The 19,527-nt window shown below is 39.8% G+C and overlaps 2 protein-coding genes across 3 annotated transcripts; both read right to left on the bottom strand.

Annotated features, from left to right (window-relative positions):
- Nucleotides 1–165: 165 nt before the first annotated feature.
- krt1-c5 (keratin, type 1, gene c5) lies at nt 166–8,644 on the bottom strand. 2 transcript variants are annotated; one of them, XM_088293904.1, is made up of 9 exons: nt 8,541–8,644; nt 7,326–7,719; nt 6,670–6,752; nt 5,691–5,847; nt 4,557–4,721; nt 3,865–3,990; nt 2,695–2,912; nt 2,585–2,613; nt 166–1,667 (listed from the first exon to the last, which is right to left on the bottom strand). In XM_088293904.1, exons 2-9 carry the CDS (start codon nt 7,704–7,706, stop codon nt 1,552–1,554), a joined length of 1,275 nt encoding a protein of 424 aa, XP_088150030.1. In that variant the 5' UTR covers nt 7,707–7,719; nt 8,541–8,644; the 3' UTR covers nt 166–1,551. The 2 variants fall into 2 exon arrangements, with proteins under 2 accessions (XP_088150030.1, XP_088150039.1); XM_088293913.1 differs by having other exon boundaries at nt 166–1,664.
- A 4,313-nt stretch (nt 8,645–12,957) lies between these two features.
- Nucleotides 12,958–19,026, bottom strand: lhx6b (LIM homeobox 6b). Its single transcript, XM_088304669.1, has 9 exons — nt 18,927–19,026; nt 17,871–18,004; nt 16,363–16,512; nt 16,096–16,217; nt 14,924–15,144; nt 14,181–14,281; nt 13,745–13,840; nt 13,491–13,686; nt 12,958–13,285 (listed from the first exon to the last, which is right to left on the bottom strand). Exons 1-9 carry the CDS (start codon nt 19,024–19,026, stop codon nt 13,209–13,211), a joined length of 1,197 nt encoding a protein of 398 aa, XP_088160795.1. The 3' UTR covers nt 12,958–13,208.
- Nucleotides 19,027–19,527: the final 501 nt, after the last annotated feature.

Below are 19,527 nucleotides of genomic sequence, written 5' to 3'. Positions count from 1 at the left end.
TATGAAATAATAATCATTTTAAAAATGATTAACAGTTAACATTTTGATAAACTCGCCTACTAAATGAGTAGATATACATATACTTGAGCATGACAACAAAAAAAGTCACTGACAAATGAAAAATTGTTACATTTTGTATGTTTTTTTAAAGCCAACACTGGCTCATCCAGTCTACATCAAAAGATGATGGTGGTTTTTAGGCTAGCACAATACACAAATCATTGACCACAGAACTGAAAACTTGAAACAATTCTCTTAAAGACCCTGTGAAGTGAATCAAGTGATGCTTCTTAATACAATAAACATGTTTGAAGATAATTGCCGAAAACAAGAAATAGGACATGCAAAGCGTTAGAATTTATACTGTGGTGGTGTAGTGTTAAACTGTTTTCACTGTTTCAGTTTTTCTGATTTTATTCTTGGATGTGGTTAAAATGATGCCACATTTTGAGCATGAGTCTCCCTTTACCAAATATGTAAGAACTTCAGCGCCTTCATTCTCATCTAGGGCTATTAGCTAGTTAGCTATGCTAACGCCCCAAAAATAAATCTCATCATCGAATAGTCCGTTGGCGTGGTCATTTTAGAAGGCGTCATTGTCGGGTGTAAGTGCGTGCACAATATATATATATTTTTTTAAATGTCAATATATTTTTACTTAAACGTTTTTGTGTTCATCCATGAATATGCACATCTGTGGATTCCGAACTGTGAGTATGCAGGTCGACTGGATGCAAAAATGACCAAAATTACAAATTCACCTCCTCTACCTGCCCACATCTAGCCTTCATTCTTATCTACTGGGTAAAAATAATTAACACAACTTGGATAAAATGAACGCAATCTTCTCATAATCCACAGCTATGCAGCGAATGGGTTTGGAAAACAACCCTGCATTTTTAAATGTTCATAATGTAGACATGAACAAAGCCTAAACATTGGATATCTATTGGATATCCCTACCTATGACCACTTAAACATATGAAAAGGATTAACCTCTCCGTGGCCTATTTATATGTGAGTGAGGAAATGAGGAAGAGAGCCGAGGTACATAGATTATGCTGTTAGGACGCGACACACAGCTTCTTTGCTGAACACGGTGAGGGCCCAAATAATATAACCTGTCGCGGTTTATGTGCACATTCTTGCTCTTTTCCCCTTCAGCCTGTGTAAGTGGAGAATCAATCAGCAAAGTGTTTTTGATTGTGTGGTAAATAACAAGCCAAGCTCCAAAAGAGGGTGTGCCAATTTGTCGTAAATGTAATCACAACAAAAACTTAAGTCACCATAGAGTATTTTAAGGAGGAGAATTTTAGTAGTGATGTAATTTTTACATGCAAACCTATTTTAAATGCCAATGTTAACTTCAATGAAGTGTCCCTTTAACTATTTTATTTTAATTCAAATTATATTTAATTGCAGTTTTCCTCGAATGCCAGTGCAAGGCACAAGCTCTTTGGGAAAGTTACATGAACAACAAATAAGGTGTTCTTGAGGCTTCATCCATGGACCAGCAGGCGCTTTTTAGGAAAGTGTCGTGTCCACATTAGCTCATTTTTTACGCTCCTCAATCTGCTCCACCTCGCTGGACTCGTCCACCACTTTGCCGTTTATCATCGTCTGAGTGACCACCTTGACGATCTTCCTGGTGCGCACGTCAGGGTCTTCTGAGGGGGCAAAACAACATACATTATTTTTTTCGTTTTATTCGTTCTGCAACCAAGCTCGTAACTCAGTTTACTTGTATATAATAAATACATATTCTGCATTGAAAGGAATCTGTTCCAGATCCCCACATCTTTGTTGCATGTGTAAAGTTTTTACAATTAAAATCTCTTAAAAATCTTAATCTTAGTTTACATAATGTAAAATATACATGTAAAATACGGTCGTTGAAATTAAAATGTATTTAAGTATAGTATGTTCTCCTTTGAATCCAAAATACAGTTATTAAAATTGTAATAAAATAATTAAAAATACCCCGCGACCCTAGTGAGGAGTAGCAGTACAGATAATGGATGGATGGATAATTCAAATAAAATGTTATTAAAAACATGTAGATTTTCAAGTAATAACAAAATCTGCAGAAATATTCACATCTATTAAACTAATGGTAAAAAATTATTAAAATAAGGAACAGATCGGCATATGAAATTATTAAGAAGCCTTTAAAATGTATTCATGTAAAAAAATACACTATGTATATTTTTAAGGATATTCACTAATTTAATGCATAAAAAGTATAAAACATTCCTATGTGTATATAAGATATGTAGTGTGTATATTACAAATAAAATGCATTGAAGTACAGGATAAAAAGAACATTTATATAAATTAGAAGTATTAAAATCAAAATGTGATTAAAAAGAAAAGGAGAGCATTAAATATTTCTCTGACTAACAAAAGTAATGGAATATACTGCATATAACAAACGTTAGAGGTATGGTTGTTTTATTTAATTTAAACTGGATGAAGTCAAAAAATGTAAATGTATTATAATAAAAATAAATATGTATACTGAATGTACATTTACATACAGCAATTTAATATCCAGTTTTTTAATCAATTCAATTTTGGGACTTACTTTTAGGAGGTGGGGCTATTTCTTTCACCCTGCAGGACAAGAAGCACCGTCAGAATCAGTTTTTGTTTTTCCATCTCCCTCACACCACTACAATTTGAATGCGTCCTTACATCTCCTCTCCCTCCAGCAGCTTCCTGTAGGTGGCGATTTCCATCTCCAGGTTCTGCTTGATGCGCAGCAGCTGCTCATAGTCGGTCTTGTGGCGCTGCATGTCCAGGCGTAGCTGCGACAGCTCATCCTCCAGCTGCGCCAGTGTCGCCTGCAGGCCATCCATCTCCACCGAGTACTTCTGGCCCGTCTCCACCAGGTTGCCCTCCAGCACGCCCACCTGGGAAACGCACAAACCAGGTAATACTCTGTATTAGCAGCCAGTGATCTCCTTCTCCTCTCATAGGATAAGAATCAGGCCTGGTTGTGAATAATTGATAACCTCCAAAAGAGGTTTACAATTGCATATTGTTGCCACAAGATGGGGGCAAAGCACTTATAACGGAGAGGATCAAAAAGCACCAACACCATGCTTCAAGGACGTCATGATCTCTATTTACATAAAGTACTATATTTGTTAGTTACTTTTTTTAACGCCAACAAACCACTTTCATGAGCTATGATTCTCATGAAAGAGGGTCTCCCAGAGCCCAATTTACTGATCCACGATCTCCTTAGCCATCTTATGTCATTGTTCCGTTAAGGTCCGTTTTGCAGTTCCTCATAAATGTGATTTGTGCACTTCAACCTGCCACAGGCCTCAAGCAAATCAGTCTTTATCCGCCTGCTTTGATTGTCAGCGAATCACGTTATCTGTGTTCACCCACAGCGGCGCAAAACCGCTCTATTTTTAAATGCACCACACTGCACCAGCTTTCACAGGTTTGCAAAATGACCAAACTTAGTCTAGTTCTTTTAGATGGCCCCTCGCGCCAGACTTGTACTTAGCACAAACAAAGCCCGATGAGTCACTGTGAATGTTCACTAGGGAGATCTCAGTCAACAGATAAGGCACCAACTGCCAACACAACAATATCATCATTGTGATTAATATGATCCGCGTGTGTGCTGAGCAAACACTAATCCTCGCCGGTCTCCATGGAACTCCACAGTACTCAAATTGTTTTTAAGGTGCTTGTCACCATATGCCTTTGGTTTGTAACAGCCGCAACTGTTCTGAAATGTGTTACACAAATAAAGTTGTATTGTATTATTGTAGTAACTAAAATGTCACAATGATTTATTATAGCGCAATGAATGTAAAACTTGTAAAACTTTATACTTGTGGTTACCTGCTTGCGAAGACTGTCCAGCTCAACCTCAAGCGCCTGCAAGAAACGGCGCCTCTCGCTCAGCTCGCTTTGGGCACAGCGGAGTGCCTCGTTGCTCTCCTTCACCTCAGACTGCACAGCGTCCAGCTACATACACACATGCACACGCACGTGCACACACACACACTGCAGCGGTCAGTAGGCTTTTTTAAATATAATGTTTATGTATATAAAGTATATTTAAAAACGTGTCTATTTAGAGAAAGTTTCTCGTCAGGACAAGAAAGTTTTCTCGTCTAAACGAGAACGTTTCTGTTTTGGATGAGAATGTTCATCATTAGGATGAGAAAGTTTCTCGTTAGGATGAGAAACATAATTCTTTTTCCATGTCACTTCTGGGGCTCCGTCCAACTCAAATTGAAGTCCCTAGATACATTTTCATATTGGTTATTTGCCTTTATTTTAGTGTGGGCCTAACCTATGAGACCAACATTTATGTATTATGAATCTGGTAGTGTGATACCAATTAATTTATTGATTGTGTTTGTTAAAAAAAAAAAAAGCAATATTGGGGAAGAATATACAATTTGATTATTTTTCATCATTGCTCATCACTTCTCCCTACAATAGAAAATAAAAATAATCACTTGAAAAATTTCCAATGAAGCGAGGCAACACTGTAGAAGAAAATAATTTACTGAAAGCCGTCTGACCTTCTTGAGGTACCAGGCCTCTGCCTCCTCCTTGTTCTTTCGTGCGATGCCCTCATACTGGACCCTCAGCTCGGCCATGATGGCACCTAAATCGGGACCCTGAGCAGCGTCCACCTCCACGTTGACCTGCTCGTTAGCCAGGCGCGCCTTCAGGGAGCTCTTCTCCTGAATAAAAAGAGGAAATAACATCCATTGGATATTTTATATTGACCGTGATCCACGCTAACAGCCAATTCTGAACAGGCATTTTACACAACATGCAGTAATCCTGATTTGCAATTTTTGTTTGGAAACAATCCTCCATTACTTGTGAAAAACATTTGTGCCAAATCCTGTCTCAATGGGAAAGGAAGCACTCTATGTTGAAGCGATGCATCAGGACAGAGAGGTGGTGCAATGAAACTGCATTCAGCAGAATGGTGAGTTGTATTTTTTACCATTTGTAATTTTTTGTTTCTATGCCAAAATACTGCATGTCTTTACGGTCTGTGGCACAAACAACTTCTTTCTCATAAACAGTGAACCCTTGCCTATTTGCCACTTTTTTCTGTGGCCTAAAAGAATACACGTTGATTGGCCCCCAGGCGGTTATTCTTGCACTACTCAAAGGTGTGGCTGTATAGACTTGGTATTTTTAAGGCTGTGCCACTGTCCAAACACTGCAGGTTGGTTCCGTCTGTGTCTCTTATAGCAAAAACAAACACAAGGGGAGACTTTTACAACCACTATCACCATAGCCCACATTTTCCTTTGTACTTATTGGACATCCTCCTGGCGAACTATAGTTTGCAAAGTCATTCTAATGTACCTTATGGATGCTAATGACCGAAAGGAGACAATTACACCCTGAGATTAGAGTTTAATGCATTTAGTAATCATAATAACTCAGAACACTCAAATCATCCTTCCCATTGAAATGAATTGTAATGCCATTAATGTGTTCTAGCTTTCAGAACCAAATTCTAATTTGTGTGTACATTTTAAAATGTTAAAAATGTAGGGAGTTATTTGATAATAATTACATTGATATTCTCATCATTATTAAATACTTGATGCAGTAAACAGTGTTAAAGTATCATTCATGGAGACGTGCTGGGAGATTGAGGCAAATTCTCCACAATCCCAAAGCCTCACCTCGTCGTGGTTCTTCTTGAGGAAGTAGAGTTCCTCCTTGAGGCTTTCCAGGTCCCCTCTCAGCGTGGAGATGATCTGGTCATGGTCGGACTTGGCTCGCCTCAGGGCCTGGCAGTCGCGCTCTACCGACTGACACAAGGCGGCCTCAGCCTCCCACCTGCACCGACAGAAATATCAGATGTCAATCAATATCAGAAATATTTGATTTTGTTGGACCAGTATCGATGCCAAAAATTACCCCAGTACCTGTTATTCATATCAACGCAGATACCATTGTTTGTATCTATACCAAATAGTCAATTACAGTGTATATCACAGTGGATGGTATTTTTCTCTTGCAATGTACCATCTTCTAAAATATCAGATTTCTAAATCTGAACAAATTTTCTTGATCTGCTGGAGGAGTGTGATACTGCAAGATTTGGTGTTGGCAAAGCCCATTAAATACAAGTACCAGCTTTGGTGTTACTATATCGTCTCAATTTATACCTGTTTTGGTTATTAATTAGTTAAACCCAGGACATAATTTGGACGGTTTATTGGTTAATAGATTTTTAGATTCTTTGTTCAGAAATATAGCAATTTAACCATACATTTTTTGTTTTATTTTCTTAAATTTTTTTTTAAATCCTCATGCCCATGCTATAGCCACATTACTTCCTTAAGGTGCGACCCCTGGAATTCCTTTAAATACGCTGTTTATCAAAATGGCTAACTTTCAGTAGGATTTCAGGACTCTGCCCTTTGATATGTTTGTGTGTGTGTTGCAGGGTATCATGGGAGTTGAAGTCTTAACCCGATAGGCAGCTATGGGAGTTGCGAAAGGGTGTATACAGAATGGAATGTTTCAAATGGATGCACTCCGCCACTGTCATTTCGCACACTGGTGGAAAAGTCATTAAATCACATCGCTTGGCAGTCTTGCGCTTCCATGTGAAGACGAATACTGTGTGTGTTTGTCTCTCAGTGCGTGTCTCACTTGACCCTGAAGTCGTCGGCCGCCAGCTTGGCATTGTCGATTTCCAGCATGATGCGAGCATTCTCCAGGGTCCTCTTCCGCACCTGAGGGATCCGCATGGTAGATTGGTTAGTTACCTTTGACAAGCACATTGACAATATGAAGAACATACAGCATATTTTCTGAGAATCTGGACTATGCATAATTTTAGGTGTTTATGAATCCATTTGATGCGGATGTAAATTTGGATTACTTTGCCTTGGTGGAGGTTTGTCATCGGTCTCAGCAAAAATTATAATCGATAGGTAGATACATGTGTTGGTAGGCAGGTAGTTTATATGATCTAGATAGGCTGTTAGGAAGCGAGACAGAAGGTTAAGTTGTTTGGTAGATTGATTTATAGGGGCGTAGGTATTTCAAAAAGGACACCACATGGGTAGGTAGGTAGCTAGGTAGATGATAGGTGGGTAGGTAGTTACATTGATAAGCAGGTAGGTAGACAGACAAGTAAGTAGTTTGATAGATTGGTTGGTGGATAGGAAGCTAGATGGATGTGTAAGTCATTTGGTAGATTGATGGGTGGATAGTTATGTATTTAAGCAATTAATTGGGTATACTGTGGGAAGTCAGGTGTTGGGTAGTCATGTTTTTGCACAGGCAGCTTCCAAGGCCCTGACCTCCTGCCCAATAGCATGCGCCTGAGCCATCATGTTGTCCACGTCGTGTCCCTTGGGCTGCCTCTCGGCCATCAGCTGTTTGATCTTCAGCTCCAGCTCGGCGTTGGACTTCTCCAGAGAGCGCACCTTGTCCAAGTAGTTGGCCAGACGGTCGTTCAGTCCCCGCATGGTTTCCTTCTCACTGGCCCCCGCCCCCAGCCCGTTGAGGGACAGGCTGGCACCCAGCAGGTGGAGCCCATTTCCCACCGACACGGAGCGCGACAGCGATCGGGCGCTGGCCATGGACGCGGCTGGTTTGGAGCGCGGGCCGTCTCTCACCGACACGCTAGAGAAGGACGGCTGGCGCACAGAGTAGCTGCGCATAGACAGCGTTGATGCCATCCTCCTGCGATTTCTACACAAACAGGCCAGGGTCATACTGTGGCATTTGTGTCAAAACGCTTAGCTTCAAACTCGATTCTCAAAGCCTAAGCCTGCCTTGACACCCTATTTTCAAACCTTAAGCCAAGTTTCATGAAACCCTAACTTTTACCTTGAAATCTCATTTTAATACCCTTCTTTGAAATCCTCACACTGGCTTGATTTAAAACGCTAACAAAAAACTCCAACCCAGACTAGAAACCGGATTTAAAACCTGTCCCATGACTTAAAATCCTATTTTGAGATCCTAACCCTGGCTTGAAACCCTAACTTGAAACTCGCCCTGGCATGAGACCCTGTTTTGAAACTCCACCCTGGCTTAGAACACTAATTTAAAACCTTAACCTAAATTTGAAACCCTATTTTGCAATCCTAACAAAAAAAAAACCTTACTTTGACACCCTAACCTTGCCTTGAAAATCTAGTTTGAAAACCTAACCCTGGCTTGAAACACTATTTTTAATTCCTATCTTTGAACCCCTACTTTGAAACCCTGACCTAATCTTAAACTCTTATATTAAAACCTTACTTTGAAACCCAAACCTAGCTTGACTCTTATTTTCAAACCTTACTTTGCAACCCTGGTTTAAAACCATATTTTTAAACCCTAACGCTGACCAGAAACCGTATTTGAAATAAATACATATAAATTTTTTTTAAAAGCAATTTCAAACCATTGTAAACCAACTTGTAACCCTGTCTGTACAGTGTATTACTCTAAAAAAAAACAACGTTGGTGCTGCTACTGTTTTCTGTCTACTTGTAATCCTATTATTGTCAATTTGTTAGACTTACGTGATTGTTGGAGCTGCAGATCTGCTGGATGTTTTTCCAAAAGCGTCCTGTTCGTGGGAACCGGGGCTGTGCAAGGTGAGTGTGGCTACGCAGGATCGCCTCTCTGTCCCTTAGGGTGGAGACTATGAGGAATAGGAGGACGACGACGAGGAGGAGGCAACGTGACACCCTGGAGGAGGAAAAAGTTGCCTACCCAAACACAAACTGCAAAAATAGTTGATTGTTCTGCAGGAAAATTGTTGATTGAAAAACTGGATTGAAATACGCAGAAAGCATTTCGAGATGGAGACGATGCACATGTGCAATGTGCTTTGTCTCTAATCTGATCCTCAATGTCAAAAATACTCTGAGTATAAGTATAGATGCAAATCCAATTTTTTCATTGAAATGAATGGAAATGCAATTAATCTGTTCCAACCTCGCCCCCCCCAAAACACAATCAAAACATATATTTTTGAAAATAGCACTCTATAATATTGTATGTCATAAAGGCATACAGTAATAATAATTTATTATTCAGAATATAGTAGAATTAATGAGTTTTTGTCGCACTTTGTCTTTCACTTCCATGTACATTGTGCTGCTGACTGACTTGGCTACCGGGGGCAGTATAAGACAGATGGACGGATATACAGTGCTGTACATGGGTGTCTGTACACAACAAAAAATGACCGTAAGTACTATAATATTAAATTTATGAATGTGTTGTTCGACAAGTGTTCAATCTGTTTTAGTATTAGCATGATCAAATATTTTGTAGTCATATTGAAAGTTTTTATGAACTTGAAATTAAAAACGTATGTGTAACTTAATTTATTTAAATCTCAATTAAAAGAAAATATTTTAGATTCAATTTAATGAATTTGTAGTGTTTTCCTTTTATAAAAAAAGATTTATATTTTCAACTTAGCATAAGTAATAGAAAGTACAGATGTCAGTTTTCAAACGTAGGGCGTAAAAGTCAAAATATTCTGTAAATACTCAAGTAGAGTAAACCTACCTGAAAAATCAACCAAAGTACGCTAGCAAGGTATTTGTACTTGCACAACAATGGCCCCACAAAACGGGGATGTGAGAAGCGGGGCCATGGTGACGGGAACAAAGGCTCCAAAGAATGAGGAGAAAGCAAAGACCCCTGAGAAATGAAAGGGCGTTCCTGGCCTGAAGTGGAAAGCAGGTTTTGCGTGCACAAAACACTCACACTCAGCCATGTTGACTCTTCTACTGTATGTTCAGGCCATATTGACTTACATTTCCTGTAAGATATCCCTCAACACAAAGCATATTTACCTAGCCCAAAAATTGGCCACACGAGAGTTATAAATAGTCTACTGCATTTATAGTGATTGTATTTAGCTACATCTGAGGCAAACAAGCTATTATAATTCATATAAAACCTACAAAATGTAATAGTTGACACAATTTTTATTTTATTTTATACAATTACATTAATTTTAATCTGATGTTTTGACTTCAGCTTTTCCATCCATCTATCCATTATCTGTTCCGCTTTTCCTCACAAGGGTCGCGGGGGGGCGCTGGAGCCTATCCCAGCTATTTTCGGGCAGTAGTCGGGGTACACCCTGAACTGGTTGCCAGCCAGCCACAGGGCACACAAAGACGAACAATCATCCGCTCTCGCACTCACACCAAGGGACAATTTAGAGTGTCCAATCAACCTGCAATGCATGTGTTTGGAATGTGGGAGGAAACCGGAGGTCCCGGAAAAAACCCACACAGGTACGGGGAGAACATGCAAACTCCACACAGGAAGGCCGGAATTGAACCCACGACCTCTGCACTGTGAGGCCATCATGCTAACCAGTCGGTCACCATGCTGCGTATTCAGCTTGTTTTAACAAAAATTATTTTTTTCAATGAACCACACAACAAAATTATGATTATAACTGTTTTCTCGTGCTGCACTTTTTTTTAAAAATTAAATATATTTTGAAATAGATTTGATGAACTGCTGGCCACTTCAGGGTGTACCCCGCCTCCTGCCCAAAGACAGCTGGGAAAGGCTCCAGCACGCCCTCGAGCCTTGTAAAGAGAAGCGGCTTAGAGTAAAGGATGGATGGAAATAAAAGTTTGTATTTGAAGATGTTTCAAATAAAAAATAAAAATATAAATATATATAATTCATAAAATTATGTATTGACATATCTTTCACTGTCATGTGAAAAACACGCATGTCCGTTTTAGTAATTTTTAAAGATGTTTGCGTTAATGGGATGTCCGAAATATTTTTGTAAAACTTGCGTGAGAGTACAGTATCAGTGGGTGGAAAAATGTGTGATACTCTTGTAGAGTCTCCCGGGAAGATCGTATGACGATGACTGACTGTCCTGACTTCAGTGACTCACAGTCGCTTCCATTATATACTGAATCCCATGCACACACATTTGTTCTACTATTACTATTAACTTGCAGTCGTCAAAGCAACTAAATACTACCCCCCCCCCCCCAAAAAAAAAATGACTCACTGAACCCTCTTGAAACATTTTCACTTTCCATCTCGCCTTTAAAGGTGCCCATTCATCATCAAATATACAGATGCATTAGTTGTTGCCTTTATTGTATTTCCTTGACAAATTCAACATTATTGCCTTAATTCTATTAGATGCCTGGTACTCTCTGCAATTTAATTAACTAAGAAAAAAAAGAATTAAAAAACAATAATCCTCCAGCCACCTCATGAGGAAATGTTGCATGATCGAGGTGACGCTCGAGTGAAAATGTAACTTTATTTACTGGTCTGTAGTAAGCGTTATAATGTGCAAATATTGTCCCCTTGTGTACACAAAACACATTTCATACTATTTCTTTTCTTTCTTAGTTCTCTATTATCATTTATGCATACAAAAAAGTAATATGTATGTATGTATACAACACACTACTTCATAAAAAATAATCCTTCCAAGAAGCATAGCATACTGTTGAATGTAACAATGCTCACAATGATTAACATTTCGACCACAAACTCATGAGGACAATGACACTCTTTATCAGTGTTTAGAAGACGGTGAACCTCACTCCCCTCTCGCCAATATCATTCAATATAAGCTACATGGCGGTATAACACAATGGGACTGTAATCATGTCCTGTTCTTACAGCTTGTGTTCGTCTGAGGACGACCCTATTGGGCCAATGTCGTCACACATACACACACGGGCACACGTACACACACTGGTTCAAACTAGCAGGGGGGCCAGTATGGAGTTTTCAACAACTTTCTTCAAGGCCTGCGTTTTCACCAAAGAAATCACCGGAATCCTATTATTTGTACTTAATTTAAAAAAAATTGGGTAACTTTTGTTTCCTGTGCCTCACATTTTAGGTGGTTATAGAAAACAGAGAATGTTTGAAGAATATATCTTTAGGTTTGTTTGCTGTTTGTCAGTGTATAGATGTTTACCGTGTTTGGCGTTTGTGAAAATCCAAATATAAAAGGAACCATATCAAAGGCAGCATAAGGTAGGGGTGTCCCCCACCGCCTCTGATCACAGGTAGACAAAATGTAACAATACTCACAGTCAGTCGACAGCACACAAGAACATTTCACTGTATTTGACATATAATGAATGTGATTACTGTGCAATCAGGGGTTTATTCATTAGCTCAAGGGTTCCGCTTTCATGTGCGAGCACTCCAGGCTGTCAATCACAACGGCGGACATGTAGGGAAGATCCTGAGGAACTATCAAAAGTGCCTTAAACGCAGGTTTTCTGAGTTTTCCGCTTCAATGCTGATTTGCTTTGTGGAGTGTAGTGCTGGCAGGTGGCCCGAAATTGCATGGAGAGGATCAGCGTTCAGCCTCTTGGAAAGATGGCCGCTTTTGTACTGATGTTAGTGTGGCACGAATTGTGACTGATTACAGCACAAAGTTTGAAACAGTGATGTCAGTCTGACTACTTTGATGGAATTACAGAAAAGATATAGAATCTGCTTCCACTGCATCTTCGTCATCTTTTTTGCTGTCAGTCGGTGTGACAAGTGTAGCTCCTTTATGCCAATAAATTGTCAAATCAATGGCCATTAGTCCTATAGATCGCCCAAAATTGGTGGTGGTATTGTGCATGTTTGCAGCTACTTAACAAATGCACCTTTCACATCAACACCATAGTTTTAAAGACAGCCTCCTCTTTATTCAGTATCAATTTACATCAGAATGTACTAGCAACCCTTTAGGAAACACTAAGTGCTATTTTGAGTCAATTTTGTCACAATGACACAAAAACTGAAGACATTTAATGTAGCGTATGTGCTCATTACCAATCCAAAAACTATGTTTAGTCTGTCCACTAAAGTAGACATTTCATTTTCTGTATTACTTACTTTTTTAACCATTTTAGACTTATTTCTTAACTCCCTTTTATGTGAAAAATACTTCACGAAGAACTGAAGTATTTTTTTTCATTATTTTCACCAGGCGTTCTTGAGGTTTTTAAATCTGGTTTTTAGTCAACCCAGAGCACCAAATCTGCCCTTTTACAATATGGACACTGGAGACCAGCCTTTTCTCATTCTTTAGGACCTTACTGCTTCTTTCGACACATTGGACTACAATATGCGCATCTCTCCCCTGGAGCGTTGGCATCAGTGGCACTACTCTTCAAATCTTTGACTGGTGGACGTAGGTAATAGTAAAAATTGGATGCAGGATGTCAGCGACTGATGGGCATTTGTGGTAGAGGATGGCTCGAGTGTCCAGGTGAAGCTGCAACTCCCAAGAAGGGATGGCCTGCAACAAAAAGATGACGCAAATGCATCTCTGTTTTAGGTATTTTAATGAGCAGGTGGATGGGTTAGTTGGTTGTAGTTTACAGTATGTATAGATAGGTGAATAGGTATTTAATTAGAACGTTGGACTGATAGATAGGTAACTAATTAAATTGGTAGATGTTCAGTACATTGGGGTGTAAAGGTAGTTGAATCAAATCTCTTACTGTTCAGGTATCCATGCCGGGCCAGTAGTTGTCTGTCTGGGCTAGTGAAGGAGGAAAACTGGCTGTGGTCTTCTTTCAGAGAGGTGGAAGAGGCAGAGGACATCCTGGCCAGTGAGAAGCTTTGATGGGGAAATCCACTGGTGGCAGGAAGAGGAGGTTGTTTTTTGTGGCGAGCACGGCAATTCTGGAACCAAACCTGCAACAAACCATGCTTATTTTTAAGTCTGTTTAATTAGAGTTCGAACAGTTCGTACCTGTATGACCCGCCGACTCAGTCCTGTTATTTCTGCCAGCCTCTGCAGCGTCACCGCATCAGGGTTGTTGTCCTTGGCAAACTGGCTCTGCATCACCTGCGCCACAACGTCACCCATACTACGGTAACGAGGTTGGAATCAATCACAACCGGACTGTTCTGACTGTCTTCGAATGTATTGCCTCTCATACAAGCAGGCTTAATCCGTTTGTGCAACATGGCTTGGTTACTGTAGGACTTGACTTGCCTGAACCAGAACAGTAGCTCGAGGCTAATGCGCTCCAAATAAAGCCTGGTTGCACGAAGTGATCAAGCCTTCTCGGATGACAGACGAAACGTCTTCCAAGATGAGCAAAATTGTCCAGTTTTGATCGGTTCAGTCCCCTGTAGATCAGATCTATCCTGATGTGTATGGTCAGTTCTATAGCGCCATCTACCTGTAGCTGCTCCATCGTGAATGAAGTCCGTGCCCTCTTGGCAGGTTTAGGCTGGCTGTCCTTGTCAGATGGCAGAGCCCCCTCCAGGGTCAGACCGGTTCCTGCAGGCAAACACGGAGCATGAGTGAACGTGTTGACCAGGGGTAGGGAACTCCAGTTTCTGGAGAGCCATATCCTGCCTGTTTTAGATCTCTCTCTACTCGAAACACACCTCAGTCAAAGCTTCATCAACAAGCTCTATAGAAGCCTGAAATGATTATTGGAATCAGGTGTGTTTGGAGTAGGGAGAGGTCTAAAACAGGCAGGAAATGGCTCTCCAGGAACCGGAGTTTCCTTCCTCTGGTGTAGACCATCAGTGTTAAACGCCAGTCCTGGTGGGCCGCTTTCCTGCATGCTTCAATCTCTCCCTCCTGCAACACACCTGATTCAAATGATCAGCTCATCAGCAAGCTCTGAAGAAGCCTGGTAAGTATCCTGCTCATTTGAATCTGGTGTATTGCACCCGGGAGAGATGAAAAACATGCAGTATGACACCTGTGGTGTGGATTGTTACGTTAGCTTCTTATGCTCGCCACTATGCGTTCGCAACGTTTACACAGAGATTTTGATTGTGATCGTCAAGAACTGTTGGGGTGTATTAGAGTTGGCAAGAAGCAGCACTGAGTGGGGCTGCAGATTACTACGTTGGCTTCTCGCACGAGCCACGGCTTTTTAAGATGTCTAACTAATTCTTTGAATCATACCGTTTTGAGCGGCCCTATGCAGGTTATCCAGCACGGCGTCATAGTGGGCGCGGCAAAGTACCCTGCCCTCTACCAGGCCAAACTCTTCGCCCGTAGACAGCTGCCGCTTGCAGGAGAAGCAGGCAAAGCAGGCCAGGTGGTAAACACTGCCTCGCGCCCGTCTTACCCAGTCGCTGGCGTACACCTGGCGCCCACACTGGGTGCACTGGGTGCCAAACCTGCTACACAACATGGGAACATTGTTAAATCAACACTGTGATACCTTGACTTATGAATGCCGCAACTTAAGAGTTTTCCCTGTTACGAGCCGTTCGTTGCTTGGTGGATTTTATTTTTAATTTATTTATTTAAATTTTTTGCTTTGTGGCAAGGAAAACCACAATTTCTGTTGCAAAACTTGCAAGGAGCTGCTGTAGGCCGCTACTCACACCCAGAGGCTCACACACCGCAAAATGACCGGTCAACCCAACTACAGCTCCTGCTGTTCTTCCCGAAGCCACACTTCTTAAAGGCGCACACTTACCATCCATCCATCCATTATCTGTACCGCTTGTCCTCACTAGGGTCGCGGGGGGTGTTGGAGCCTATCCCAGCTATCTTCGGGCAGTAGGCGGGGTACACCCTGAACTGGTTGCCAGACAATCGCAGGGCAACTTACAATACACGCAGTACTAATTACACCTTATAAGGCAGTTTTTCTTCACATGCTCTTTTCTTATTTTAGGATTTTTACTGTATACAGTATCTTGCGGCCGGCACGATGGACGACTGGTTAGCACGATGGCCTCACAGTGCAGAGGTCGTGGGTTCGATTCTGGCTCTTGCCTTCCTGTGTAAAACAGCTGGTATAGGCTCCAGCACCCCTTCGACCATTGGAGAAGTAGAACTGATTATCAATGGATTGATGGACAGTATCTTGATATTTTATATTATTAACCTTCCTTACAAAATGACACAAAAAAATAAATGTCTTACAAATGATTAGATTTATAAAAAAAAAAAAAAAGCATTTGGGCACGCCAGTCATGTTGGGAACTATCACAAGTCCCAAATTCCCAAGCTTTCACAATAGAATTGCGAAATTGTGATATGTTATATATTTGCCTCTTCCTTCTACATTTTATTGCTGATACAAACCATTCCAACTTCAGACTTGTTTGTTTTTGTCTTACCTGAAGTAGTCAAGCTTGCAGTAGACTTGTTTGTTCTTTACATAGCAGCTACTTTGCTGGCGCAGTGAAGTCCTGCAAACGGAGCACTCCAAGCAGTCCAAATGCCAGTGATGCTCATTCACCTTAAACACACACACAATTGTTAGTTAACTGTGGGATACGTGCACACCCACCCTCTAGGGAGCAACACAATACCCAAATTAAAAAATAAATATCCATCTAATTTGAAATGAATAAAAGATGCCGTGTGTTTCTGTGAGTGTGAACCTTGAGCAGGTATCTGTCGTGGATGTCCACGCCACAGCTGGCGCACAGTTGCGGCCGCTGCTGAGGCTTCTCAGTCGCTGCAGGAGAACAGCGGCAGGTGGTCTGTGGAGGGCTGCGCACCCGAGTTTTCTGCTTCACCTCCGACTTGGACTGTGCAAAGTACGTTTACGTTACCCCATAACGTGTGTCGTTTAAAATGTATGTAATAGTTGTGTATTGTACAATTTTATGCTGCATGAAAGGATTGATTCTACTTTATTTTCTCTAAATATTAAATTTATTTTATAAAAATATACGCATACAGTATAAGTATAAATAAGTAATACATTTTCTGTAAATCTGTATTTTATTTTTGTACTTAGTGTGTTCATGTTTTACATATATTAGAAAATGTAAAAAATCTAAAAGATTTGTAAAAATGTATCACTAATGGGATAAAATAAATAATTTCTCTGAAGTGCACAATATTACCTAAAATATGTAATTTATAAAATGTATATATCAATGTTCACCAATGTATATAAAAATAAACGTCATTGTAAATGTTTCCCACATAAGAGGTGCCACATAAAAACATGCCATAGTTTGTTGAATGGAATTTTCTAAACATACGGATGTATGTTATGTATGTAAATAAAAAATACAATCAGAGTTAAAAAAAATATACAAATTATCAATTATAATGCATGACAAAAATATAAGTATATATATAAATTGAATTTCACAAACATTTAAATATACTGTGAATTACTCTGTAAATATTCAAACTACAAATTGAAACATTAACATCAAATCATCTGCCTTCCTATGAATTATTCATATTTATATCTATAAAATGAATGGCGCCTGATAAATAGAATTAACAAAAAACAATAACATAAAATATAATTTTTTTTACACGCAATTGTTTTCGACTTTCCGAGATGTTATTTGATATTGACATACATATTCTACTAAACACAATTTCTAAAAATATTACCAAAATAGATGTGATTTTAGGATTAACGTGCCTATTTTCTGTTTTACATACATTTAGAGCTTGATTTTAGGCTTTATGTATTGTTACATATATCTAATGGATTAATTTAGACCTTATTATTCAATTATCTCTAACAAAATGTCCAGTGTTTTGCTATTTAATATCATGAGCGCTTGATTTACGGCTTTTAAATATTATTTTCTTTCATTTTAATTTAATATTCATATAAATTTTTCATTATACAGCCGTGTCGATATAAATATTTTTTATTATAAGATATTGCTCCAGGAATGTGCACCCTTTCTGTGTTAAATATCACTTCACTTACATTTTAGGGATTTTAGGCTATATTATTAATTTGTGATTCCCCTATTTAAATACATTTCCAGCACGTTCTTCAATGGGATGAATATTATTTAGGCTTTAAAATTAATGCGCCCAATTTTTCAGCCTCACAAGGATTAAGATTATTTCTATTTTGGGTGTAAATTATTATGCATGCAAATCTTTTAAAAGCAAAGCGACTCACCATGTTCTGGCTCTTGGAGGCTGCCCACTTCCAAGTAATAATGCACGGACTGCGCAGCTCACTTTGCACATTATATTTCCGGCTCCTCCTAAAACTGATAACTGTAAAAACACTGTTGTCTGTGCGTTTAAATCCTGCAGAAGACAATTTGACGCAATTAGACGCAAAAATCAGATCGATTAAAAGAGAAAATATGTGTGTAATTAGTGATGGATTGAAAAGAGAGTGTCAATTTCATGTGTCAATCAAGGAGGGTGGGGGTGCTCGTACATTAATAGCTCATTTCATCATTGAGGGTGCACTTAGATGTGTAAAAGTGAAGAGGCTGCAAATGCAGATTGGCCCATTGACGGGAGACAATAGTGGCGTATGAAAAGAGCCTGATTGTCAGACTTTTTTGTGTCATTATAGCTGCATTCACAAACAGCTTATGGCGTGTCAACAGGCAAAGCAGTCAAAGAGGTGAGGTTCTCCCTTTAAAAAAATGGAGGAAAAAAATAAACATTTCAATCAATCTCATGAGACAAAATGGAGAGTATGTCATAGGAGAGGGGAGCAGGAGACGTGGCGTTGGAACCAGCGAAGTAAGCTCAGAAGAAGTGGGACACTGAGAGGACTGAGCAGAGGTGGCAAGAATACAAGTAGGTGGGAAATAAGGTGGAGGTGACAAAAGCCAATAAAGTGGCATGTCATGTATGCATGCCAAGCTGGACAGAAAAAAGGAGAGTAAGATCTTCCTAGGTTGGCTAAACTGCGATAGAGAGGCTAAGGACATGCAGCAGGTTTGCCTGATTAAGGATAGAAAATGAAATGTTGGCTGGTGCTAGTAATGTTCTGATAAAATACTTTGAGGAGCTGACGAATGATGAAAATGAGAGAGAATGAAAAGTATATGAGGCAATTGTGATGGACTAGCAATATTGATTATAATACTCTAAATTGGATGAATAATGCTAAGGCAGCTGGTCAGGAGGCTAGACTCAGGACAGAAGTCAGTAATTGTGAGCAAAAGTATGGTTTCATGACTAGAAAGAGCACCACACTTGCATTACTTGCCTTGAGGGTGTTGATGAAGAAGCACCGAGGTCAGAAGGCGCTGATTGTGTCTTAGTTGATCTCGAGAAAGACTGTCAGGGTACCCAAAGAGGAACTGCATGAGTAAGTCTGAAGTGGCAGAGAAGTACTCACAGGTCTAATAGCCTTTACCTTTAACATGCTTGTCTCAAATCTTCTTTCTAATCTCCTTAGGCAAGTCTTTTACTTGCAAATTATGATTGGAATTGGATAATTATCAGAAACATTTTATTTATTATTACTTCTGTCAGATTCAAGTTAGTTCTTGCAGGTACTAAGGTAGCGCTACGTGATAATAAATCGTATCATAATGTATTAGTCGCAAGGGTGTAGTTACACCTTCCTCCAGTAGGTAGCAACAGATCACTTGCCAGTTGCCACTGGCCCAAGTAGATGTGTATAATATCTGTAATATACTATAGATATTATTTACAGTACATTAAAGGACATGACATGCTCTTATTAACTAAATAATGGATTTTTACTTAAACCCCAGAATATGCATATGCTGGGGGGCAAGGGGGCAGGCGGGTTCCTCCAGGAAGTCGATAATGTTGTCTCCCCACCCACTTCCATTCCAACA

Source organism: Idiotropiscis lumnitzeri, chromosome 1 (genome assembly GCF_059441095.1).
Source record: "Idiotropiscis lumnitzeri isolate Australia: NSW breed Sydney's pygmy pipehorse chromosome 1, RoL_Ilum_1.0, whole genome shotgun sequence".
NCBI classification, from domain to species: Eukaryota; Metazoa; Chordata; class Actinopteri; order Syngnathiformes; family Syngnathidae; genus Idiotropiscis; species Idiotropiscis lumnitzeri.
This window is presented reverse-complemented; position numbering and strand designations above follow the sequence as displayed.

Coding starts and splice junctions, on each gene's coding strand:
- krt1-c5 (XM_088293904.1), bottom strand. CDS start 7,706: ATGGCATCAACGCTGTCTATGCGCAGCTACTCTGTGCGCCAGCCGTCC. Junction 4,722..5,690: donor TCAAGAAGAACCACGACGAG/GTGAGGCTTTGG, acceptor CTTTTTATTCAG/GAGAAGAGCTCCCTGAAGGC. Junction 3,991..4,556: donor AGGCCTGGTACCTCAAGAAG/GTCAGACGGCTT, acceptor GTGTGTATGTAG/CTGGACGCTGTGCAGTCTGA.
- lhx6b (XM_088304669.1), bottom strand. CDS start 19,026: ATGCAGTTCCTCTTTGGGTACCCTGACAGTCTTTCTCGAGATCAACTA. Junction 13,841..14,180: donor TCACGATGGAGCAGCTACAG/GTAGATGGCGCT, acceptor GTTGTGGCGCAG/GTGATGCAGAGCCAGTTTGC. Junction 13,286..13,490: donor CCGGCATGGATACCTGAACA/GTAAGAGATTTG, acceptor TTTTTGTTGCAG/GCCATCCCTTCTTGGGAGTT.